The 22,282-nt window shown below is 35.9% G+C and overlaps 1 protein-coding gene across 2 annotated transcripts in view; it reads left to right on the top strand.

Annotated features, from left to right (window-relative positions):
• LOC101888087 (uncharacterized) overlaps positions 1-22,282 on the top strand; it is a 98,845-nt gene that overhangs the window by 9,393 nt on the left and 67,170 nt on the right. The window contains exon 1 of one of the 2 annotated variants that reach the window (XM_011295854.3): positions 9,881-11,098. The exons of the other annotated variant lie outside the window; for it this stretch is intronic. Coding sequence (XP_011294156.1) covers positions 10,236-11,098 — 863 coding nt within the window. The 5' untranslated portion in view covers positions 9,881-10,235. Of the gene's footprint in view, positions 1-9,880; positions 11,099-22,282 lie in introns of those variants that run through there. 2 annotated transcript variants of the gene reach the window in all.

Genomic DNA, 22,282 nt, shown 5'->3' with positions numbered 1-22,282 from the left:
CTGCACAAATTCCACTAGGCATCTTCATTACAACTTGATTTTCTTCCAGCATCTTATTATTCCAGCGACGCAGATTGCTTTTCTTCTTAGTTTTCATCTTGCTGGCAAACAGCTTATCTTCGACTTCTTCCAATCTCCCTGTGTCCAGTTTTCCAGGGAGCTGTTCATCTACCTTTTCCAAAGTTGATTCTCTTTCGGCAATTGGGTCTTCCATATAAACCTCTTCAACCATCATATCTTCGTTGATATTGACCACTAATTTTGCAGCCAATTCATCAGCCTCGATTTTGGATGCTTTCTGCGATATGAGCAACTCTTCCTTATGTTGCAATATTTCAGCCTCCAGCAGAAATATCCTTCTTTCTTTTTCTTCACCAGCTTCTAGATTTGCAGCCAACAGGTCACGTTCAGTTGCAGCTGCAAGTCGTTCTCTTTTTGCACAAGACAACTCATCACTAAGTTGTCTTATTACCGCCTTCAACGCCTTGCCCTCGCGTTCTGCCTCCTGGTTAGCCGCTCGTAATTTGTCCTTAGTATTCTCTGCTACACACACAGCATTTTCGACTTCCTCCTGTAATTTGGAGACAAGTTTGAGGGCATCTTCTTTTTCATCTTTCTGTGAAATCAAGGCAAACTCCATTTCCTTAATATCACCTTCCATTTTTCTCATTACGGCTACCGCTGCTTCGCGCCCCTCTCGCTCGCTGTCCAATTCGGATGTTATGTAGGCCACTTGTTTCTTAAAGCCAAGGACTTTCTCTTTGGTCTCCCCATTAAGAGCCTGTGTGACTTTAAGGATGACCTTAACATCTTCCAAATACGGCTTCGCTGTCCCCTTCGGCTGACTTGCTCTGATAGCAGCGGCTAGTTTGGACTTCTTTAGAAGCATCTCTAAAAATCGCCTATGAACGTCTGGATACAATATTACCTCTCTTGCCGCGTCCATTATTTTTTCATTGGCGAAGTCAAATACGCCTTCTATGGCTTCTTCCGTCTTTAAGGTACTCATTATTTCCATAATTGTACCCATCATTTCGAGAAGAGTGGCAGCCTCTTCCTTTATTTTCACCATTGCCGGCCGTTTCACCGATTCGTCCTCCTGGGCATATGCATCACCCCTTCTTTCTGAAGATTTGAAATATGAAGCCCCCTCGGTGTGCACCGCCACCACAGTCTTCTGTGCTGAAGTCTCCTTCTGACTCAGCATCCTTTTATTTGGCTTATAAATTTCTTCTGTATGGGAACAATTCCAGCTGTAGTTTTAGCTCGGTAATTTTCCACTCTTGAAGACCAATTTTAGCCTGACAGAATTTCCTCGATATTAAGGCAAATTCTTCAACATTTATCCTCTACCGATCCGGCTCGAAGGACCAATGTAAATTGGGATTAATTAAAAGACCAAACGTCTTTTCCGTTTGAGCGTTTGTAAGACACTGAATTTATTTATTAAAAACATTTCTTAAGAACTAGTTGTGATAATATGACTTAACCTAAATTATAACTAAGTGTAAATGAAAGAGAGAGAGAGAGATAGATACCAACCGTACACATGCATATGCACCATGCCACCATAAACCTTAGGGGGAGGTCATACACACGCATAGCTATCTCACATGTGGCAAGCAAACATGCTGCACTTGCTTATCAGTCTGAGTAAAGATTACATCCCATAATCTAACTCCACCATAACACATGCAGCAATTGAAAATTCTGTATTATTTATTTCTCACTCGAAGGTCTGCTCACCACATTTTCTTATCTTATTTCATGTGGACTGTATTAAGAAGATCCCAATTTAACAAATCCCTCTCATCTACACTAGGTAGCCCCGCTATTCTCTTTTATTATAAAAACATGTTCACTTATCCGTGAACAATTTGAACCGCTAAATATTTTCCGATCATCTCCAAAAGCAAATTTAGACTCATCTATATGATTTGCTTGCCTACGATATTTGGCTATATTCGTCAATGTTGGTAATGTTGGTATTTTTTCACACAAAAGTAGTGGTCCATTCTACCCGCTGTCCTAAACTCTAACTTCATGCGCGATTTCGTGTTCTTTGGTTTCTATTTGTGAACTTTATAACGGCTTCAAAATCAGTAACATTTTTAGTTGTTATCCACTTCAACGCTTAAATATATTGCGGACATATTTGAAAACAATAAGCCTAGCTCTTCTGAGCCTAACCCTACCCTTGTGAAAATTTTCGTGAGGATCGGACGATAATTGCAATCTGTATATAATAACCCCAACCTGTGTTGTAAGCTGAAAAAATATTACAAAATATATACTTCAATATTATAAGTCAAGAGGGCATTCTGAATTGACAAAATTTGTCAAAATCGGTCCAGCCATTCTTGAGATATAAGCATTCTAGCTAAAATTCAATTCCTTTGTATATATACATTACATCTTCTATATCTATAAAAGAGGAAAATGTTTGTATGTTTGTTTGTAATTTATGGACTTGAAAACCGCTGAATAGATTTCCCTGAAAATTTCCATATATACTGCAACATCGCCTGAAAGTAACATAGGCTATACTCATTTCTGAATTTCCGCTTGGAACTGGAGATATAGCATCAGAATCGGAGGTACCTCCCAAAAATTTAGATTTTATATGCACATATCTATTGATTGGTTGAAGATACAGTCTCCAAATTTGGAATACGTAACGGAATTTGGAACAAAAATAAGTTTGCCAAATTATATTGTAATCGGTTCAGATTTGGATATAGCTCCCATATATATTTTCGACCGATTTCGTTCATTTGATGCCTCAAACACAATATGAATGTTCTTTTCCAATGAAATTTGGAATGTGTGACGGGATTTAATCCGAAAATAAATTTGTCAAATTATATTGAAATCGGTTCAGATTTGGATATAGCTCCCATATATATTTTCGGCCGATTTCAAGCATTTGATGCACCAAATACGCTATGTATCCCCAATTTCAATGAAATTTGAAACGTGTGATAAATTTTCTCTAAAAAATTGATTTCCCAAATTATATTGAAATCGGTTCAGATTTTTTCATATATATTTTCGACCGATTTCATGTATTTTATGCACCGTACACGATATGTATGTTCGATTCCAAAGAAGTTTGGAATATGTAACGGGATTTTGATTAGAAAATAAATTAGTCAAATTATATTAAAATCCGTTCTGATTTGGATATAGCTCCCATATATATTTTCCGCCGATTTCACATATTTGAAGCACAAAACACGATACGTATTTCCGATTCCAATGAAATTTGGCATGAGTGGCTAAATTTGGTACAAAAACAAATTTGACAAATTATATTCAAATACGCTCAGATTTGATTATAGCTCCCATATATATACTCAGCCGATTTCACATATTTGATGCATCCAAAGCGAGAGAGACAAAATCTGGCACCAGCAAAAATTGCCAAATTATATTGAAATCAGTTGAGGTTTGGATATAGCTCCCATATATATTTCGGCCGATTTCATACATGTTATGCACCAAACATGATATATATGACCGATACCAATGAAATTCAGAATGTGTGGCGGAATTTGGTTACAATAATAAATGTGACAAATTAATTGGAAATTAGTTAAGATTTGAATATAGCTCCCATATATATATTATCGGCCGATTTCACATATTTGACGCACCAACTTCAATGAAATATGAAAGGTGTGGCGGAATTTGGTGTAAAAGTAATCTTTTTAAAATTATATTTAAACCGGATCAGATTGGGATATGATTTTAATAAGAACCATTGACCCACAACGCCTTAGGCTAACACTAAAAAACAACACAACAATTGATTTGAAATACGCTTATTACGGCGAAGTATGTTGCTATCTCGAATTCACTAATTGCAATAGAAATGCCACTTAACTTCAAAAGATTGCAGTTTACTGCACGTTTGGTATTTGCTATTAAATAAATAAATCCGAAGGACAAAGCCTTCGTGTATGTATGTCTATTACTGCTTTTCTAATGGTTTTGGTTATTTACGCATTAAAGTAGTGCAATAATTTTTTTTTAATTATTAGATTTGTTTTTTTTTTTTAACCAACATATATTCGTAAATAAAATTTTGAATGCATATAAAAGCAAAAGGGGTAAGCGAAGCTCACCGGCTTCAGCTAGTTGTATATATAACGCTATACATATCCGATATATTTACTATCGGCATCTACGAAACGTCTATTTATGATTTCGTCGGGATTAAAAATATTCGCGGTTTAATGCAAAATTTGACTTTTATAAAAAAAACAAATGTTATGGTCTATTTCACATATGCTAAGGTCCGTTTCGATTGATCTATAATTGTAGAGCAACTGCAAAATCAGGAAATTTTTTTAGTTTTTAATCCATATGTGATTACCTCCAAAAGCAATAGGCTTCTATTCTGGCCTTAGTCCCACCTCCATTCTAAATTTCGTGAAGATCGGGCCATAATTGCGACCTGTAGAGTGATAGCAAATTAACATGGACAGACGGACGGACGGACGGATATATATAGCTAGACCGATTCAGCTCGTCGAGATAGGAAGATCCATATATACTTTCCTATGTGGGAAACCAATATTTCGAGGTGTTACATAATTTTTGGCCCAATCAAACTTATAATACCCCCAACACATAGTGTTGCTGGGTATAAAAAAATTTTTATTTAATTTCTAATTAGATTTTTTTTTCATAAAATGTTACAATTCATTTGTCATAGAACAAAAACTGTGTCTCTGGAGAGGGTATTAGGAATGTAAAGCACCCCGACATACTGTCCTTGCACACAACTCCTGGTATTATATAATGATATTCATATTTTAAAATGCTGAGGTTATTTAAAAAATCTGATTTCAACATTATGTGCTGTAATTCTTTACCATGCACTTCCAGATCTTTATTTGGTCTCTTTTGTCTTTTTCTACTCCCTATTGTCACTGGCGAGTTATAAGAGTAGTTAGGAGTTCTCATTTGAATATTTTTATAGCAAATAAAACTACTCATGTCAAAGTTTGTTGCCATACCCCCGCCCAGGTTTCTTTACACTTGAATTCATTAGGCAAAAACGAAACGTGCTAAAAAGTATAACACCATGCCAACCAACACCACTTTCTGTTCGAATAAGTGACACTCAATCAAATCAAACTTAATTTAATAGCAAAAAAAAAAACGAAACGAAAGAGAAATAAAAATCAATGGCACTTGCAACGATAGGCAGCAGTCAACGACTGCGATTATAACTACAAACAAAGGAAGAATGAAACAATTTAAATGCCAATGAGACTTAAACATTTATATTAAATAGTTAAAATTATTTCAGTTTGTTTGTCAGGAAGTAGTTATACCCTACAACACTATGTGTTGGGGGTATTATAAGTTTGATTGGGCCAAAAATTATGTAACACCTCGAAATATTGGTTTCCCACGTAGGAAAGTATATATGGATCTTCCTATCTCGCCGAGCTGAGTCGATCTAGCTATGTTTGTCCGTCCGTCCGTCTGTCCATGTTAATTTGTAATCACTCTACAGGTCGCAATTATGGCCCGATCTTCATGAAATTTAGAATGGAGGTCGGGCTAGAGCCAGAATAGAACCCTATTTCTTTTGGAGATAATCGCATAATATTTAGGGGTTGAAATGGACCAAAACTGAAAAATTTCCTGAGTTTGCAGTTGCTCTACCGGACGCACTTTTGGACCAACCGAAGCGGAGTTTAGCATGGGGCTAGAGCTTCGGGCTGGGCACAAGCCTTCCAATTTTGGTGGTCATCGGGCAACATTTAGTGGGTGAAATAGACCATAACATTTCTATTAAATAAACTTCAAATTTTCCATTAAAACGCGAATATTTTTAATCCCGGCGAAATCACAAATAGACGTTACGTAGATGCCGATGGTAAATATATCTGATATATATAGCGATATATATAAAATACATATATACAAAGGAAGGGGATGTTACCTAGAACGCTTATATCTCAAGAATGGCTGGTCCGATTTTGACAAATTTTGTCAATTCAGAATTCCCTATTGGCATAAGAGAATAAAATCTAAAAAAATAGCATAAAAAGATGCCAATAATGGCATTTTTATAGATTTTGTAGTATTTTGTGACAATTTTTTATTTTTTCATAAATTTTATCGCATGCGATTTTTTCATTTTGACATAATATTGAAGTGTATATTTTGTAATATTTTTTCACCTTACAACACAGGTTTTGGTTATTATATACAGTCTGCAATTATCGTCTGATCCTCACGAATATTTTCACAAGGGTAGGGTTAGGTTCAGAAGGGCTAAGCCTATTATTTCCAAAGATGTCCGCAATATGTTTAGGGGCTAAAATGGACCAAAAATAGAAAAAATTTCCTGATCACACAATTGAAGCCAATCGACACGCCTGAGAAGAGAGTTATGGACAGGGAATAATTCTAGCATTTTGGTTGACCATTGGATTACATTTAGCTTTAAAATGGACCACAACAAATAAGAGCACGACGGAGTGCGTAAATATTTGGCGAATGTTTCTGTTCAAAATTCTGAGGGTAATATCTGGGCAGTGCTCCGTGACATAATTTCAAAAGCGAAATATTCCAAAATGGATTTGGACATAAGGGGGCTTCTAACATTGTAGTATTGTAGGGTATCACATGGTCGGCCCCGCACGACTATAGCCTTTGCTTACTTGTTTGTTCTTAAGTATGTCTCCGAAATAAAAACATACAAGGCTAAAATTTGTAAAGCAAAACATATGCGTCTACGTCTACGGAAAGGTCAAATGTGTTTATGGGAAATTATTTCAGTTGTCTAGCCTCCACATGGGTCAACTTTTAATTATAACTAATAACTAAAAAATACGGAATAAGCATTATATTCTTTTCAAATTTCGCACATTTTTGATAACTCAAGACCTTATGAGAATATGGAATATATCGAATCAATCCTTCTCTTACCTCTGCCCCAAATGGGTCAAAATTTTGGAAAGCCTGAAGCTCATAAAACACAAAACGAGCATTCGATTTTCCTATTATATTCTAACTTTCATATAATATAATAATAATTCTGGTGGGAAGATGGTCAACGGGCCAAAATGTTGACTAACTCCAGCTCTCAATAAATGCGAAATATGCATCTAATTACCTTCAAATTTAACATGTTTTAGTATTCTTACCAACGAAAGATCTGTAGTGCGATTCTCTAACTCATTTTTCGAATTACCGACAAAAATCGGTGACTTTGAAACCCAAAATTTTGATATAAAATAGAAGTTAAGGTTAATGACATTGGTAGGTCTTAGCGGCTACTTTGATTTCGTCGCTAACTTACCGATAAATTTTGTTACTACTGGTGAGAATATGGAATTCATCGGTACAGTCCATTTGGTACCTGCTCTACAAAGGGGCCAACAATTTAAGTAATAAAACTCTCATAAAATGTGAAATAAGCATCCGATTCACCTAAAATTTCACACCTTGCAATATTTTTACCAAAACAAAATATCGTGTGAAGATAATAGATATCGCCATGTCTTTTTGGCTCCTCCCCGACAAAGGGTCACAATTTGAAATAATTATAGCGATTCTATTTAAAACTGGGTATATCTAAATATTTCTCTGAACAACAGATCTGCTGTGAATATGAAATTTTTCGATCTACTCCCTTGGTACCTCCCTACAAAGGGTTAAAATTTTTTTTAACAAGTTAAAATGTATCAATCGGTTTGGCCGACGTATTCTCTCAGCCAGTGTTCGACTATTTAAATATATTTAGAATTCTGTTACGATTATTCTATTATTATGATCCTCTACGGAGTAGGTTCCAAAGGAATGGGCCAATATTGTCCATTTTGTATGGGACCTAAATAAATATTGTATAAATACTGCGACATGCCAGACTATATTGGTTACTTCCTTCCTAGCAATACATATTTCAAATTTTATCAAGATCGGATCAGATTTGGATATAGCATCCCTATATATTTTCCTCCGATTTTAGGTTTTTTTGTGCACCAAATGGCTAATATTAGTCCAAATAGATTTAGCATAGGAGCGAGAATTTCAAATTTGCTACCATATATATGTGTTTCATCCGATTTGGTGTTTAAATCTCCAACTTTCGGAATATGCACTCTACCATAATCATATTTTGTACCAGATATTTTATAGAGCTCAGAAAGCCCAATATAAACCTTTATTTTACGAGAGCTTTACTAAATATGTATAGTTGTGTGTGTATGGTAACATATAGTCGGCCCCGACCGACTTTTGAGCTTTCCTTACTGGTTTTAAACTGTCGATGTCGCTTCTATTTCTATACCATTTTTGAATCGAAGCGAAGGCGATGGCGACTTGCACATAATGTCGACGACTATAGAAACGACAACCGTAATTGGCCCGGTTATTGTCAAACTTAGCTCGAGTTTGGAGATGAAAGAGAAAGGATAATCCAATTGTGTTCCAACTTTGTGAATCATAATATTTGCATCAGTGTCAGGTACGAAAATGGACAATATTGGTCAACTCCTTCAAGTGCCTCCCCCACAAAAGGTCAACATTTGGAATAATTATAACTCTTATAAAAAGTGATGTTCGAATATATTTTATATATGAATGTGATATAAGAGTCCGATTGTCTTCAAATTACACTCATCACAATATTTTTATTAGCCCAAGGTCTGGGGTGAAGATGGAAAATGTCGGACCACTCCTTCCTGAAGCTCATAAAACACCCGATTTCATCCAGACTTGGTACATCTCAATAGTTCCAACCACACAAAATATGTTAAAAATATCTGTAGCATCTTTCATCAGATAATTTCTTCTGGTACCTCCCCCGCATAGGGTTCAAGATTTTTGAAAAAAATAACGCTCAAAGAAGGAGTAAGCATCCAACTCTCTTCAAATATCTCATATAAAGTATAGAAATAGTCCAAATCTGGCACGTTGTAATATTTTTTATCAGTCTTAGGTCAGATATGAATTGGTCAATATTGTCCAACTGCTTCGGAACCTCCCCCATAAAGGGCCAACAGTTTGAATAGTCATAACTCAAGCCTGGGGTATACATTTGGCGGCAAACCCGACTGAATATCTCGACCTTTTGTTGGGGAGGTACCAGAAGGGGTTAACCGATATTGCCCATCTCCGGACATGATTTAAGGTTGATAATAACATTACGATGTACCAAGTTTGGACCAAATCGGATACTCCCTTCGAGAGTTATCGTGTGCAACAGTCAGACAGACAGGCGCACGGATATCGATAGATTGACTCTGAATGTCCTGAAACGGATTTGGTCCGTTATTTCGATGGGTTTAAAATCGTTATCTCGATGAAGCATGTTTTGAGCGTATCAAATGAGATATTTTTCTCACCATCAATAAATAGATGAAATTGATTCCGACTCCAAATGATCCAAAATAAATTTGCCTTTAAAGAGACATGTATAAAATTTGGACCTTCTGTGATCAACTCAAAAAGAAGCGGCTTCCTGTAGCGCATTCGATGACAAAGTGTAGACTATTAAATACAAAGTGGTAGGAAAATTATGGCACATAAATTGAGGAAAATAAAAGCTTTCATGGATAAAACACCAAAGGGAAATATACATATTATTTGGGTGGGGGTAACATTGAAAAGTGCCGAAATGGGAACACACATTTACATATGGGTGCTATGCAACAGTGAAGAGGGTGCGAGGTGGCAAAACAAATATTGTTGTGCCACCATTACCCCTCGAAAGGGATATTTGGAATATTGTCGAATTAGAAGTGTTATAAAAGTGTTGCACACATGAAATATGAGCTGTCATAACACAAACAGACACTTTACTAGCAACACCAACTACAAATTCCCTTCTGAAGGCTGCCTTTTTTTGTTACGAACCTGGGCATGAAACGCAAATGAAATTCAATAACACAAATCACAGCAAAAAGGACTAAAAGTGGAACAAAAAATACAAAAAAGGGAAAGTAACGCGAATCATCGCAATGTAGCAATCAAATGAACTGCAAGTGAAAGAATTGTACGGATACGAACGCTCTTTTTGGGCATTCGCATGTTTCAGTTTGCCACGGAGTTCGATGAAATTTGCATTTGCTAATAACAACTTTGACGTGTTTTAAATTAGAAAAGTGAGAAAAAGAAATTGGAAAACAAAACAATTTATCAAATATTAAATTGCCTCTACGTACGTGCGAAGCAACAAAGCGGGCAACATATGGCTGGATTCGACAATGCATGCACTTGCCACATCGATTTATTCGCAAAGTTCCGCTTCCAACAACACACCGTCTACATCTCCAGAGCAATCGGTTGCATTCCCCGCAGTGGAAAATTCCGAAACATCAGCTAAAGCGGCTACCTCTCACACCCCCATTGCATATGTCAAATTGCATGGCAGTGTTACAGCGAATGATGGTGCTGATGACGCTGCGACATCACCGGATCGTACACCCAAGAAATGTGCCACCGTTACAATGATGCTTGCTAAGCGTATCACTCGCAATGCCTGGTCAGTTGAGGATGAACATTTCTTCGAATCGAATCACATGAACGTCTGGCAAACTTTGGAATATATATCGAGCTTTACGCTCCGCAAACGCTACAACTATGAGGGCTACAATGATAATAACAATGGTGTTTTGGCCCTGGCATCCTCGTGGCGTCGTGATAGTTTCGTGGAGAAGAATGTTAATCCCAATGGTGATGAGGCAGCCAACGGAAGTCGCAAATCTACCGGCGGAGGTCCGTCATCTGCTGGGAGCGGCAAGTATGGTGTATCGTCCGGCAATGTAAATGCATCATCGCATCAAAATCGCCAGTTTGATAACGGGGGTGATGGTACGATCGGTCCTGGGTCCGTGAGTGGTAGTGCCTCGGCCGTTGCTGGTGCAAATCGCATACGCGGTCAAAAGCCGTCGGTTAAAAAGAAGCATGGTAAAAATTCAAAAGCAAATCGTGATGTTTCAAGGACGAAAAGCAAGAGAACAAGTGGTGCACATCGTAAACGTCTGGAGAGCCAGAAGTTGCTTGCCAAGGAGTTCGATACGGAATATGCTCTATCACCATCCGACTATGTGGATTTAATCAAATGCATGTAAGTAAACGTGTATGGAATATATTGTCAATATTGGTGAACATTAATTCCATAGTAATGCTTAAAAGATGACGACGAACAAATTCCGTTAGGAACATGCATAACAAAAGTAATCCGATAAAACGTCAACATCTAATGTTTCAAATTACAAATCTAATGCAAAAATTCAATTATTGATATTTAATTATGTCTTGGACCAAAGATTGTATGCATTCGATCTTGTTATCTACAGTAGATATATATGGATTTTGCGGAATATATTTGAGGTTTGTAAACGGAATAGAACAAATATTTTTCAAAAAACATGAGAATCTAACTACAAATCAAAATTTTTGGGTATGTGCTTTTGAATGGTGATTTTTATACCCTACAACGCTATGTGTTGGGGGTATTATAAGTTTGATTGGTCCAAAAATTATTTAACACCTCGAAATATTGGTTTCCCACATAGGAAAGTATATATGGATCTTCCTATCTCGCCGAGCTGAGTCGATCTAGCTATGTATGTCCGTCCGTCCGTCTGTCCGTTACGTAGATGCCAATAGTAAATATATCGGACATATATAGCGAAATATATACAATGTGTATAAACAAAGGAAGGGGATGTTAGCTAAAATGCTTATATCTCAAGAATGGCCGCACCGATTTTGACAAATGTTGTGAATTCAGAATGCCCTCTTGGCGTAAAAGTATAAAATCTAAAGAAAATCGCATAAAAAGACGCCTATAATGATGTTAATATTGATTTTATAGTATTTTGTGACATTTTTTTATTTTTTCATATTTTTTATCGCAAGCGATTTTTTCAATTTGTCTTATAATATTGAAATGTATATTTTGTAATATTTTTTCACCTCTCAACACAGGTTGGGATTGCAATTATCGTCCGATTCTCACGAAAAGGGTAGGGTTGGGCTCTGAAGGGCTTAGACCTATTGATGTCCGCAAAATATATACATGTTGAAATGGACCAACAACTAATCATGTTCCCAATTTTAAAGCCTTTATAAAGGTCATAAAAAGAAACCAAAGGACAGCGGGTAGAATGGACAACTATTTTAGTCTGAAAAATACCAACATTACTTTCAGGCGATATCCGAAATACAAAAAAGGCGAACTGTTGGCTTTTTATGCTGATTTCGTTGACGAATATATCCAAATATCGTAAACAAGAAAATCATATAGATGAGTCTAAATTTAGAGATACAGAGGAGCTCCTTGCTTTTGGTGATGATCGCAAAATATTAGGGGTTCAAATGAACCAAAATCAGAAAAAGTTTCCTGATCACACAATTGAAGCCATTTGACATGCCTGAGAAGAGCGTTAAGGACAGGGAAGAATTCTAGCATTTTGGATGACCATTGGATTATATTTAGCTGTAAAATGAACCACAACAACTAACAGCACGACGGAGTGGGTAAATATTGGGCAAATGTCCCTGGTCAAAATGCTAAGTGATACCCTACAACATGTTAGAATCCCTCTTATGTCCAAATCTATTTTGGAAGATTTCGGTTTTGAAATTATGTCACGGTGCACTGCCCAGATATTATTGTAGTGTTGTAGGGTATCACATGGTCGGCCCCGCACGACTATAGCCTTTGCTTACTTGTTGAAAGTAACATAGACTATGTAATCTTTTGAGATTCCACTTGGAACTGGAGATATAGCATCAGAATCGTAGGTACCTCCCAAAAAAATTAGACTTTGTATGCATATATCTATTGATCTGTTATAAATAGTCTTCAATTTTGGAATGTCTAACGAAATTTGATACAAAAATAAATTTGCCAAACTATATTGAAATCGGTTTAGATTTGAATATAGCTCTCATAAATATTTTTGGCCGATTTCAATTAGTTGATGCACCAAACGCCATATGTTTGCCTGATTCCAATGAAATAAGATACGGTGGCGGAATTTGGTACAAAAATTAATTTGCCAAGATATGAATATAGCCTCCATTTATAATTTCGGCCCATCTCACATATCTTATGCACCAAAAACGACATGCATGACCGATTCCTATGAAATTCGAAATCAGTGATGCATTTTGGTACAAAAATAAATTGGCGAAATTAGGTTGGAATCGGTTCAGATTTGGATATAGCTCCCAAATATATGTTCGGCCGATTTTATGTATTCGTGGCATCAAACTCGCAATGTATATCAAATTTAAATGAAATTTGGAAGGTGTAACGGAATTTGATCTAAAAATAAATTTTGTCAAATTATATTCAAATCGGTTCAGATTCGGATATTATTTTCTCAAGAAAAATAGACTCACCACTCCTTTGCAATGACATTAGGCTAACAGGAAAAAAAATCTATACAACAATTTAATTGAGGTTCAGTTGTATTGCTACATCGAATCCTTCTAATAACAACAGAAATACAGTTCAACTTTTAAAGAGGGCACTTTCCTGTACGCTTGGCATTTGCTATGACAATTAACAAATCCCAAAGGCAATTTCTTCGTGTATGCGGACTAAATTTGGCATGTTCCTGCTTTTCTCGTGGTCTGTTGTACGAGGAATTTTCACGTTAGGGGATTTGTCTACCCCAACGTGAATATTGTGTGTTTACAAATTTGAAAATTTTCAAAAAAATAAAATTCGTTAAAAACTCTGTTAAAATCTTAAAAATACCGAACGTCACCGTTATATTAGGGTCTATACACCGACGTGGACCTGCATAAGCAACTTTTGTCATAAACCATTACAATATTCAAATGTGAAAAAAAAACTGGTGAATAATGTAGTTAACACGCCAAAACGTGCACCTGCATATACAATTTTCTGTCGTAGGTTGTAGTATCCATTAGGAACTTCAACTACGGAATTGTTTCATATTCGGTGAATAATATAGCAACAATCAAATATATATTATCTGATCCGATTTTCACCAAAATTTGAAGTACTTGCATCTACGCTCAATTCTGTCGGAAGTGCCAAAGTACTGATATTAGCCTTTTGGTTCACTGGTACCTAAGATCATTATTGTGGAGTGTATTTTACGCATGTGAGGGACGAAAATCCCAAATCTGATGAAACGTTTACAGGGTGAGATAAAAAAACTGCAACAAACCCAAACTAATGTCGTTTTTACAAATTTTAATTTTATTGAATGAAAGCAAAAAATGCCGGAAATAGCATCGAATTTTAGAACAAGTTTTGATATGTTTGAATTGGTCACCTTTGGCCGAATTATGGCCTTCAAACGGCCAATAAAACTGTCACACACTGCCCGAATGTTGCCCTCCGGAATTTTGGCCCATTCCCAGCGAAACGTTGCTTGAGGTGATCGACACTTTGGCATTTTTTAGAGCCAACCTTCATTTCCAAAATATTATGACACGATAGTCCAACGGATTGGTATACGGAGATTTTGGTGGCCATTGTGCGCTGTAAATGAAGCGAGGAACCTCATTTTGTAACCATTCTTGGATGGCGCGTGCTGAGTCCTGTTGGAATGTTCAAGATCTGCAGCCAAAATGTTTGCGTGCACAAGGCTTTAATACACCCTCCAGAATATTTTCGGGGTAATATTCAGCATTTATTCTGATGCCACGGTTGATTAAAACGAGCGGAGAGCTACCATCGGCTGTTATAGCGGCCCACATTATCTGGTGGCCAACTGAAGGTGCAAGTTTTCAGCTGACTTTGGCAAGCAAATACGATCATTTTGTTTGTTTACAAACTGCTGGACAACGAAGATTTTCTCATCGGAGAAAACCAAATTCGGCAGTTCACCACTTTCGGCCAAGCGAAGCAACTCCTTAGCTCTTTTGAGTCTATTTTCTTTATGATGCAGTGTAAGTTCTTAAACTTTTTGGAGTTTCACTTGTTGTTTTCCAGCTAAATATAATAAAATGAAACTATCACGCCTGAATTCCATCACGAATAACTTTTTTTCTCACTAAATTCTCCCAAAAATGTTTTTGTACTCTTATAAACAATATAATGAGCTGTCTCTGGAATAATTTTAACAGCTGTTGGGCGAGTGGTTTGGAAATGACGGCAGTCTGAAGTTGGTTGTAGTTTTTTTCATCTCAACCTGTATATGGGAGCAATAGCTATATCTGAACCGATTTTCACCAAATTTGATGTACTTGCTTCTACACTGAATTCAGTTGTATGTGCCAAAATTCATGACTTATATTGACCATTATTTGCACAATAAACGTAAAATCTGTTGAAGATATATGGGAGCTATGTCTAAATCTGATCCGATTATCACCAATTTCAATAGGGTTCGTTCTTGAGGCAAGCAAATATTGTTTGAAAAATGTCATTTCAATCGGAAGATTAGTGCGACGTGCATTTTGTTGACGAAAATACGTGGACAGACGAATTGACTTTTGGGCTGATATTGGCCATTTGGTGGCCAATTAACCCGAAATCGGATGAAGATATATATGGAAGCTATATCTAAATTTTATCCGATTCTCACCAATTTCAATAGGGTTCGTCCTTGGACCAAAAAAATATTGTTTGGAAAATTTCATCTCAATCGGATAATAAATGCGACCTGCATTTTGTTCACAAGAATACATGGACAGACGGACGGACGGACAGACGGACTGACATGCATAAATCGACTCAGAAAGTGATTCTATGAAGGTTCTCAAAAGTAACTATGGGTCTATCTCGCTTCCTTCTCCATGTTACAAACGAATTCACAAAGACATAATATCCCTACCACTATTTGGTGTAGGGTATAAAAAATTAGATGTACAAAAACAGTAACTTCTAACAAGATATTTTGTGTAGTGATAAACCGCACTGTCATTTTATTTAGGAGGCCGATTCATAGCTAGAATCATTCTGCGCTATCTTAAGACACTAGCTGTCCTGGTGCGCTCTACTTCCATTTGTCATAGCTTTTTATCTTCCATTAAAGAAAATCTTTTCTAAAATGAATTAAAATATTTGTTCGTTGGTTTAAGAATGAATTTTAGATGAGCCAAACGATGTGATTTAAAATCTTTAATTTTGTTTGGTTATTTTTTTTTTAAGAAAATCTGAAGGTTTTAATATTAATATTAGAAAAATTCGTGTGCTGCTACCTCACCACTTGTACAACAAATTCCCGAGGGTTACTGCGTTTGTTACTCTACAAATATTATTCCATAAAATGTAACATTCTTTCTTTAAAAGAAACTCCATATGAATGTGTGTGGGTCGTATTCGAACATTCTTCGAATTGCTTTTATATTTAGACGCAGCTTGCGTTCCATTTGTTGTTTTATTGTAGACAAAATCCCATCTCATTTTAGTTTGTGTTGTTGTTTTATGAAAGCTTTTCTTGTGAAAGCACATTTGTGTACACTTTAACGGATAGCAATATTTGAAATTTTTGAACTATCTTATAAGGCTTTCAGTGTTACTTTAGTTGTGCGTGATTTTACTACTGTTCTACAGCCTTCGAAAAAAATTTCTTCCCATATAAAAAAATTCTCGACATATAGATTTTCATTTGGAGGTTTTCTTCGACGGATTTTGTATTGTTTTTGGTATAGCCGCCACATAACAGTACCTCGCAATATTCGGTGTTTAGATGATTTTCGCCACATTTTTTCCACGGATTTGTCTAATAATTGGTATATGTAGGTCATAGTGGGTTCAAGTTTCACAAGAGGAACATTGCATGTATATCCGCATGCATGTATATCCGCCATATAACGGCATCTCCCGATATTCGGTATTTTTATGATTTTCGCCAAATTTTTTCTACGGATTTGTCTAAAAATTTGTATATGTAAGTCATATTGGGTTCTAGCTCCGGTGACAAAATATTGTATGTTTAGGTCCACCTTGTTGTAGAGCCCCCATATAACGGTACCTCCCAATATCCAGTATTTTGACATTTTTTACATTTTCCATGGATTTGTCTAAACATTGCTATTTGTAGTACATAATAAGTTCTAGCTCCGGTGGCTAAACATTGTATGTATAACTCCACGTTTTGGAATAGCTCCCATATAACGGTACCTTCCGATATTCAGTATTTTGACAATTTTTGTCACATTTTTCCATGGATTTGTCTAAAAATTGCTATTTGTAGAACATAATGGGTTCTAGCTCCGGTGGCTAAACATTGTATGTATAGGTCCACGCTTTAATATACCCCATATAATGGTACCTCCGCATTTTTCCACGGATTTTTCCAAAAATTGGTATTTGTAGTTCACAATAGGTTTTATCGCTGGTGGCGGAACATTGACTATTTAGGTCCACGTTTTCTTATAGCGCAATATAACGATACCCTCCAATATTTGGTATTTTGATAAACCTAGTCACATTTATCCACGACATTATTTCCAATTTCTGTATTTAATAAGATTTGGTAGACGACAATCCTTGAAGTATAAAATAGTCTATAGACTTTCCCGTTTTGCTATGGCCACAATATAACACCTCGAAATATACATTTTACACCCCACAAAGTACATATATTCTTGATCAGTATATAATTCTATGTCGATTTAGCGATGTCCGTCCATCTGTCCGTCTATCCATCTGTGGAAATCACTCTAGCTTCCGAAAGAAATGAAGTAAGTTCATAAATAATTACTCAAATGTGTATTATGTCTGCAGGACTTTTGGTATTGAAAATGGGCCATGTCTTCGTATAGCCCCCATATGAAAGTACCTTCCGATATTCGGTATTTTGATCATTTTAGCGACATCATTCATTTGAGTGATACTACAGCCTAAGTAGTCTGTGCAGGTCCTCGTCTTCGTATAGCCCCCATATAACGGTACCCTCGATATTCGGCATTTTGATGATTTTAGCGATATTAGTTACCGAAATTATTTCAGATTTTGTATTTGAAGTTCGTAATGGATACTACAGCCTATATCAGAAAATTGTCTGTGAATGTCCACGTCTTCGTATAGCCCTAATATAACGGTACCTCCCTATATTCGGTATTTTGATGATTTTTAGCTACATTATTCACCGAATTTTTTTATTCAAGTTGCCTATGCAGATCCACGTCGTGGTATAGACCCTAAAAATTTTAACAGAATTTTTAACGGATTTTATTTTTTGAAAATTACTAAATTGGTGAAGGGCACTCAAAGTGTGGCCCAGCTTTTTTACTTTTTACTTGTTATTATTGGAATTTATCAAGTTAAATTTCAACGTCAGGGGTGATGTTCTTCAGGCAGAGATTAAAAGGCAGTGTGGCAGTTTTTTCAATTGTGAAACACAATTTAAATTCTAAGTAGCCAGTATCCATAAAAATCATCCTTGAAGTGACGGCTAGCCTATGTGCCCATTTATTTTATCGTCAAAATATGTGGAAATGAAACTGGCAACATTAGAAAGATGTACAATGGGGTTTAAATATTACGACCATTCGCACGTTTTTACGATCTATAAAAACGTCAACCCAAAACGAGTAAATATTTTCTCATTTTCCCAACAGTATTATTATATTATTAAGTATATTATATTAATTATATTATATTATTTTATTATTATTGTTGGTTTGTCGACAGAAATATATCCTCAAACTTCGAAGATTGATTTAGGTATACTTTTTTGGGACGTAATATAGAGATTAAACCTACATGTTAGCATAATGTGTGATCTTGTCAACATGTTGACCCTTTTTGGGAAAGGTGCCGGAGGGAGTCGGCCGATATATTTTTACACCAGATCTTGTGTTGGTGGTAATACTGGGATTTGCAAAGTTTGTAAATAATCGGGTGCTGTTTTTGTATTTTATGAGGGTTATGGGTGTTCAAAATTGTAACCCGTTGTGCAGGAGGTACTAGTAGTAGTGGTTTGATCTACCGTATCTTCATACTAGATAGAATTGATTGAAGTATTGAGATATGAGAAAGTGAAGATAGTCGGACTCTTGTTAAACATTTTATAAGTGTTGTGATTATTCAAAGTTTTTACACTTTGTGGGGGTGGTACTAGATGGAGTGGACCCTTGTCATATTCGGTGCAAATTGATTCTAATCAAGATACAGCCCCCAAATAGAGCTACCGCTCATTTACCCTAAAACTGTCACATCTCAAAAAAGTCCTCCTCCGAAATAAGGTTGAAATTTGCCTGCCGAATTAAAACTATTAAAGATCGGTTCATATTTAGTAAGAGCTCCCATATCCGATTTCGGGTTAATTGTGACTAATATAAGTCCAAATGACCTGTATTTTGGTACATCCCACCGAATTCAGTCTAAAAGCAAATACATTAAATTTTGTAAAAATTCGTTCAGACATAACTATGGCTCCCATATATGTATTTTTCATCCGATTTGGTATATAAGTCCCTCACATATTTGATTCCAGATATCAGATGCAGTCTACAAATTCTTTGTTCAAATTTTATCAGGATCGATTCAGATTTAGAGATAGCTCTCAAATATGTATATTCCATTCCTTGTTTATTGTGCAGCAAATGGTTAATATGAGCCCAAGAGGAGTGCATTTTGGCACTTCCGACTGAAGTCAGCCTAGAAGCAAGTACTTCAAATTTGATGAAAATCGGTCTAGAGATAGCTTTAGCTCCCATATATATGTTTCATCCGATTTGGTATTTAAGCCACTCAATTTCGTAATATGAAACAACAATGATATTTTTGGTACCAGATATCTCATAGACCTCAGAAATATCACTGCCAAGATTTCGAGATCGGCTCAATGTTGGATATAACTCCATATACATCTTCATCCGATCAACTATTGCATAGATTTTCCTCATTCTACCGGAGTTTTCCATTTGGTGAAACTCGGCTCCGATAAATATGTTTTATGTATTCCTTCTCGAAGTGATAGCATGCACTACATAGCAATGTTATTTGGTATGAGAGGTACAAATGCCTCCATCAGATTTGGTGGAAATCGGTTCAGAGTTTGATATCCGTCCCATATATAGATTTCAATTTATAACTGATCTAAAGCCATGCCTTGTCCGACTTTTGACCAATTTTTATTTATTTTGATATTAATGGTACCTCATTATAATCGGTGTTTTTACTATTTGAGCCACATTTTCGACAAAAGACTTTTTTGGACCATGTTAAAGAACCAGGATATCCTATAGCCGTCATCTATAGGTACTTCTAGGTACTCTGAAATTGAAGATTTCAATTACTTTATTCATCGCAAGAGTTCTTAAAAGTTTTTTTTTTTAATAGGTATTTATAGACTTCCACTAAATTAGTCCGCCAATGTTATTCGCTTCAATATTGAAATGTTACTAGCCTCAATATTTTATCCCAGTACTTGCATTTTTTAAGGTTTTCGTTATCTAAAGTTGGATTTCAGGAAGTACGAAAAATTCGGTGAAAATCTGTTCAAATATAGCTATACTTCGTCAATTCTGTGGAACAACGCACTCTTAACATTCTAACTAACGTTTACCATTGAAACAGATTTAAAATTGCTTATCTCCGAGTTGAATACACTTTATACTTTACACTAGCATTTGATAAAATGTCCGGATTCGTATTTATTTAAGTGGTCGTAAGAATTGATTTTCCATTGTTAACTCTATTCTTCAATTGCAATAAAATCACTTCTGCAAGAGTCAAATATTTACACAAAGTTCAGTCAACTCCTTGGGCGATGTCCTTTTGATTTTAGCGTCCTGGTGTAGAGAAGCGTCAGACACTCACAGTCGGATTGTGATAGCAACAAATAATAGGACAACAAAAATGATGCTGCTGGTGTTGAAGATGATGTACTCTTGCACCACAGCATGTCGAAGTAAAAAGGCATCACCATGAAGATTCTCTTGCATCCATTATTATTTACACAAAAGTTTCCGCTTGGCAGTCAAGAGGAAACAAATGGCATATGGCTTTGGTGTTGATATTCTCGATTCCACAATGGAAAGGAATAGTTTCACTTCCAAGCAATAATATTGTCTTTAACAATTTACTCTTTTGATACAAGAAAAAGTCAAGTGAACGGCAGCATTCTTTCGTGGCATAAGAAATAAGTTGAAAAGAAAATAGGTAAAAGTAGACATGTCGAAAGGATAAGATGAAACAAAGCAGTAGGCCAAACGAATTCAAAATGGAATATATATTTTTTTTATTTTTGAGAAAATCACCCCTTTAATTCCTTCTCAATAACTAAAGACCTTTACAGAAATTGGTATTGTGCTTTAATTTAAATTTTGGCTTAATTTTTTTTTTGAATATTTTATAACAGTTGGATTGGTGGATTGATTGAATTGCCAGGAGGATATTGTAAAAAGTTTAGCTAACAATGGTAGTGACCCTACACCAATTTGCATATTTAGTAGAACTATCCATAACAAAAAATGCTATTATGGGGAATTTTGAATGCGTATTATGGCTTTGAAGCAGATATAATTGAAAACCGAAAAAAGCATTTGCATGGTAATATATCCTCCTCTTAATCGATTTCCACTAAATTTGACGGTCTTAACCGTTATTCATCAAGATCTTTCTTATTTGAGCTTATATTACACTTTTTAGGCACAATAAATATGAAATCGGATAAAGATATATATGAAAGCTATATCCAAATCTGAACCAGTCTTTATTAAAATTAGCAGAGGTATTTCTATGGTGTATATGATAGCTGGGACCAAATTTAGCTATTGTGGAGAGCATTTTACGGGTGTGAGTGATTTAAATCGAGAAGCATATATATGAGACCCATAGCTATATCTTAACCGATATTTGATCCACCGGACACTTTCGTCCAGGCTGCATTCGTTTTTCCGTCCATCCAATTTGGACTTATATTAATCTTTTGATCCGGAATGAACTTGAAATCGAGTAAAGAAATAAATGGGAGCTATATCCAAATCTGAACCGGTCTCGTTAAAATTTGGGAAAGGTATTGCTGAGCGATATTTGATATATTTCCACGAATATTGTTGTTAGGGAATGCATATTGCTGCTGTGGAGGATAAAAATAACAAATCGGATGGACATTATATTTGGCAGCTATAGCTATACATCAATTGATTTCCACCAAATTTGACACAGTTCAATTTGGTCGTATCCGTCGCTAAATTCCATACGATTTGGTGCACAATTACTGGCAAATCGGACGAAGTATGGTTTATTGTGCACTAAATGGCTAATATAATTTCAAATGAACTGAATCTTGGCAATTCTGACTGAATTCTTCTTAGAAACAAGTATTTCAAATCTTATTGAAAAACTGTTTAGATATAG

The sequence above is a fragment of the Musca domestica genome, unplaced genomic scaffold, assembly GCF_030504385.1.
Source record: "Musca domestica strain aabys unplaced genomic scaffold, Musca_domestica.polishedcontigs.V.1.1 11, whole genome shotgun sequence".
Taxonomy (NCBI): Eukaryota; Metazoa; Arthropoda; class Insecta; order Diptera; family Muscidae; genus Musca; species Musca domestica.
The sequence above is the reverse complement of the archived record's forward strand: the minus strand, read 5'-3'. Positions and strand labels throughout refer to the sequence as shown.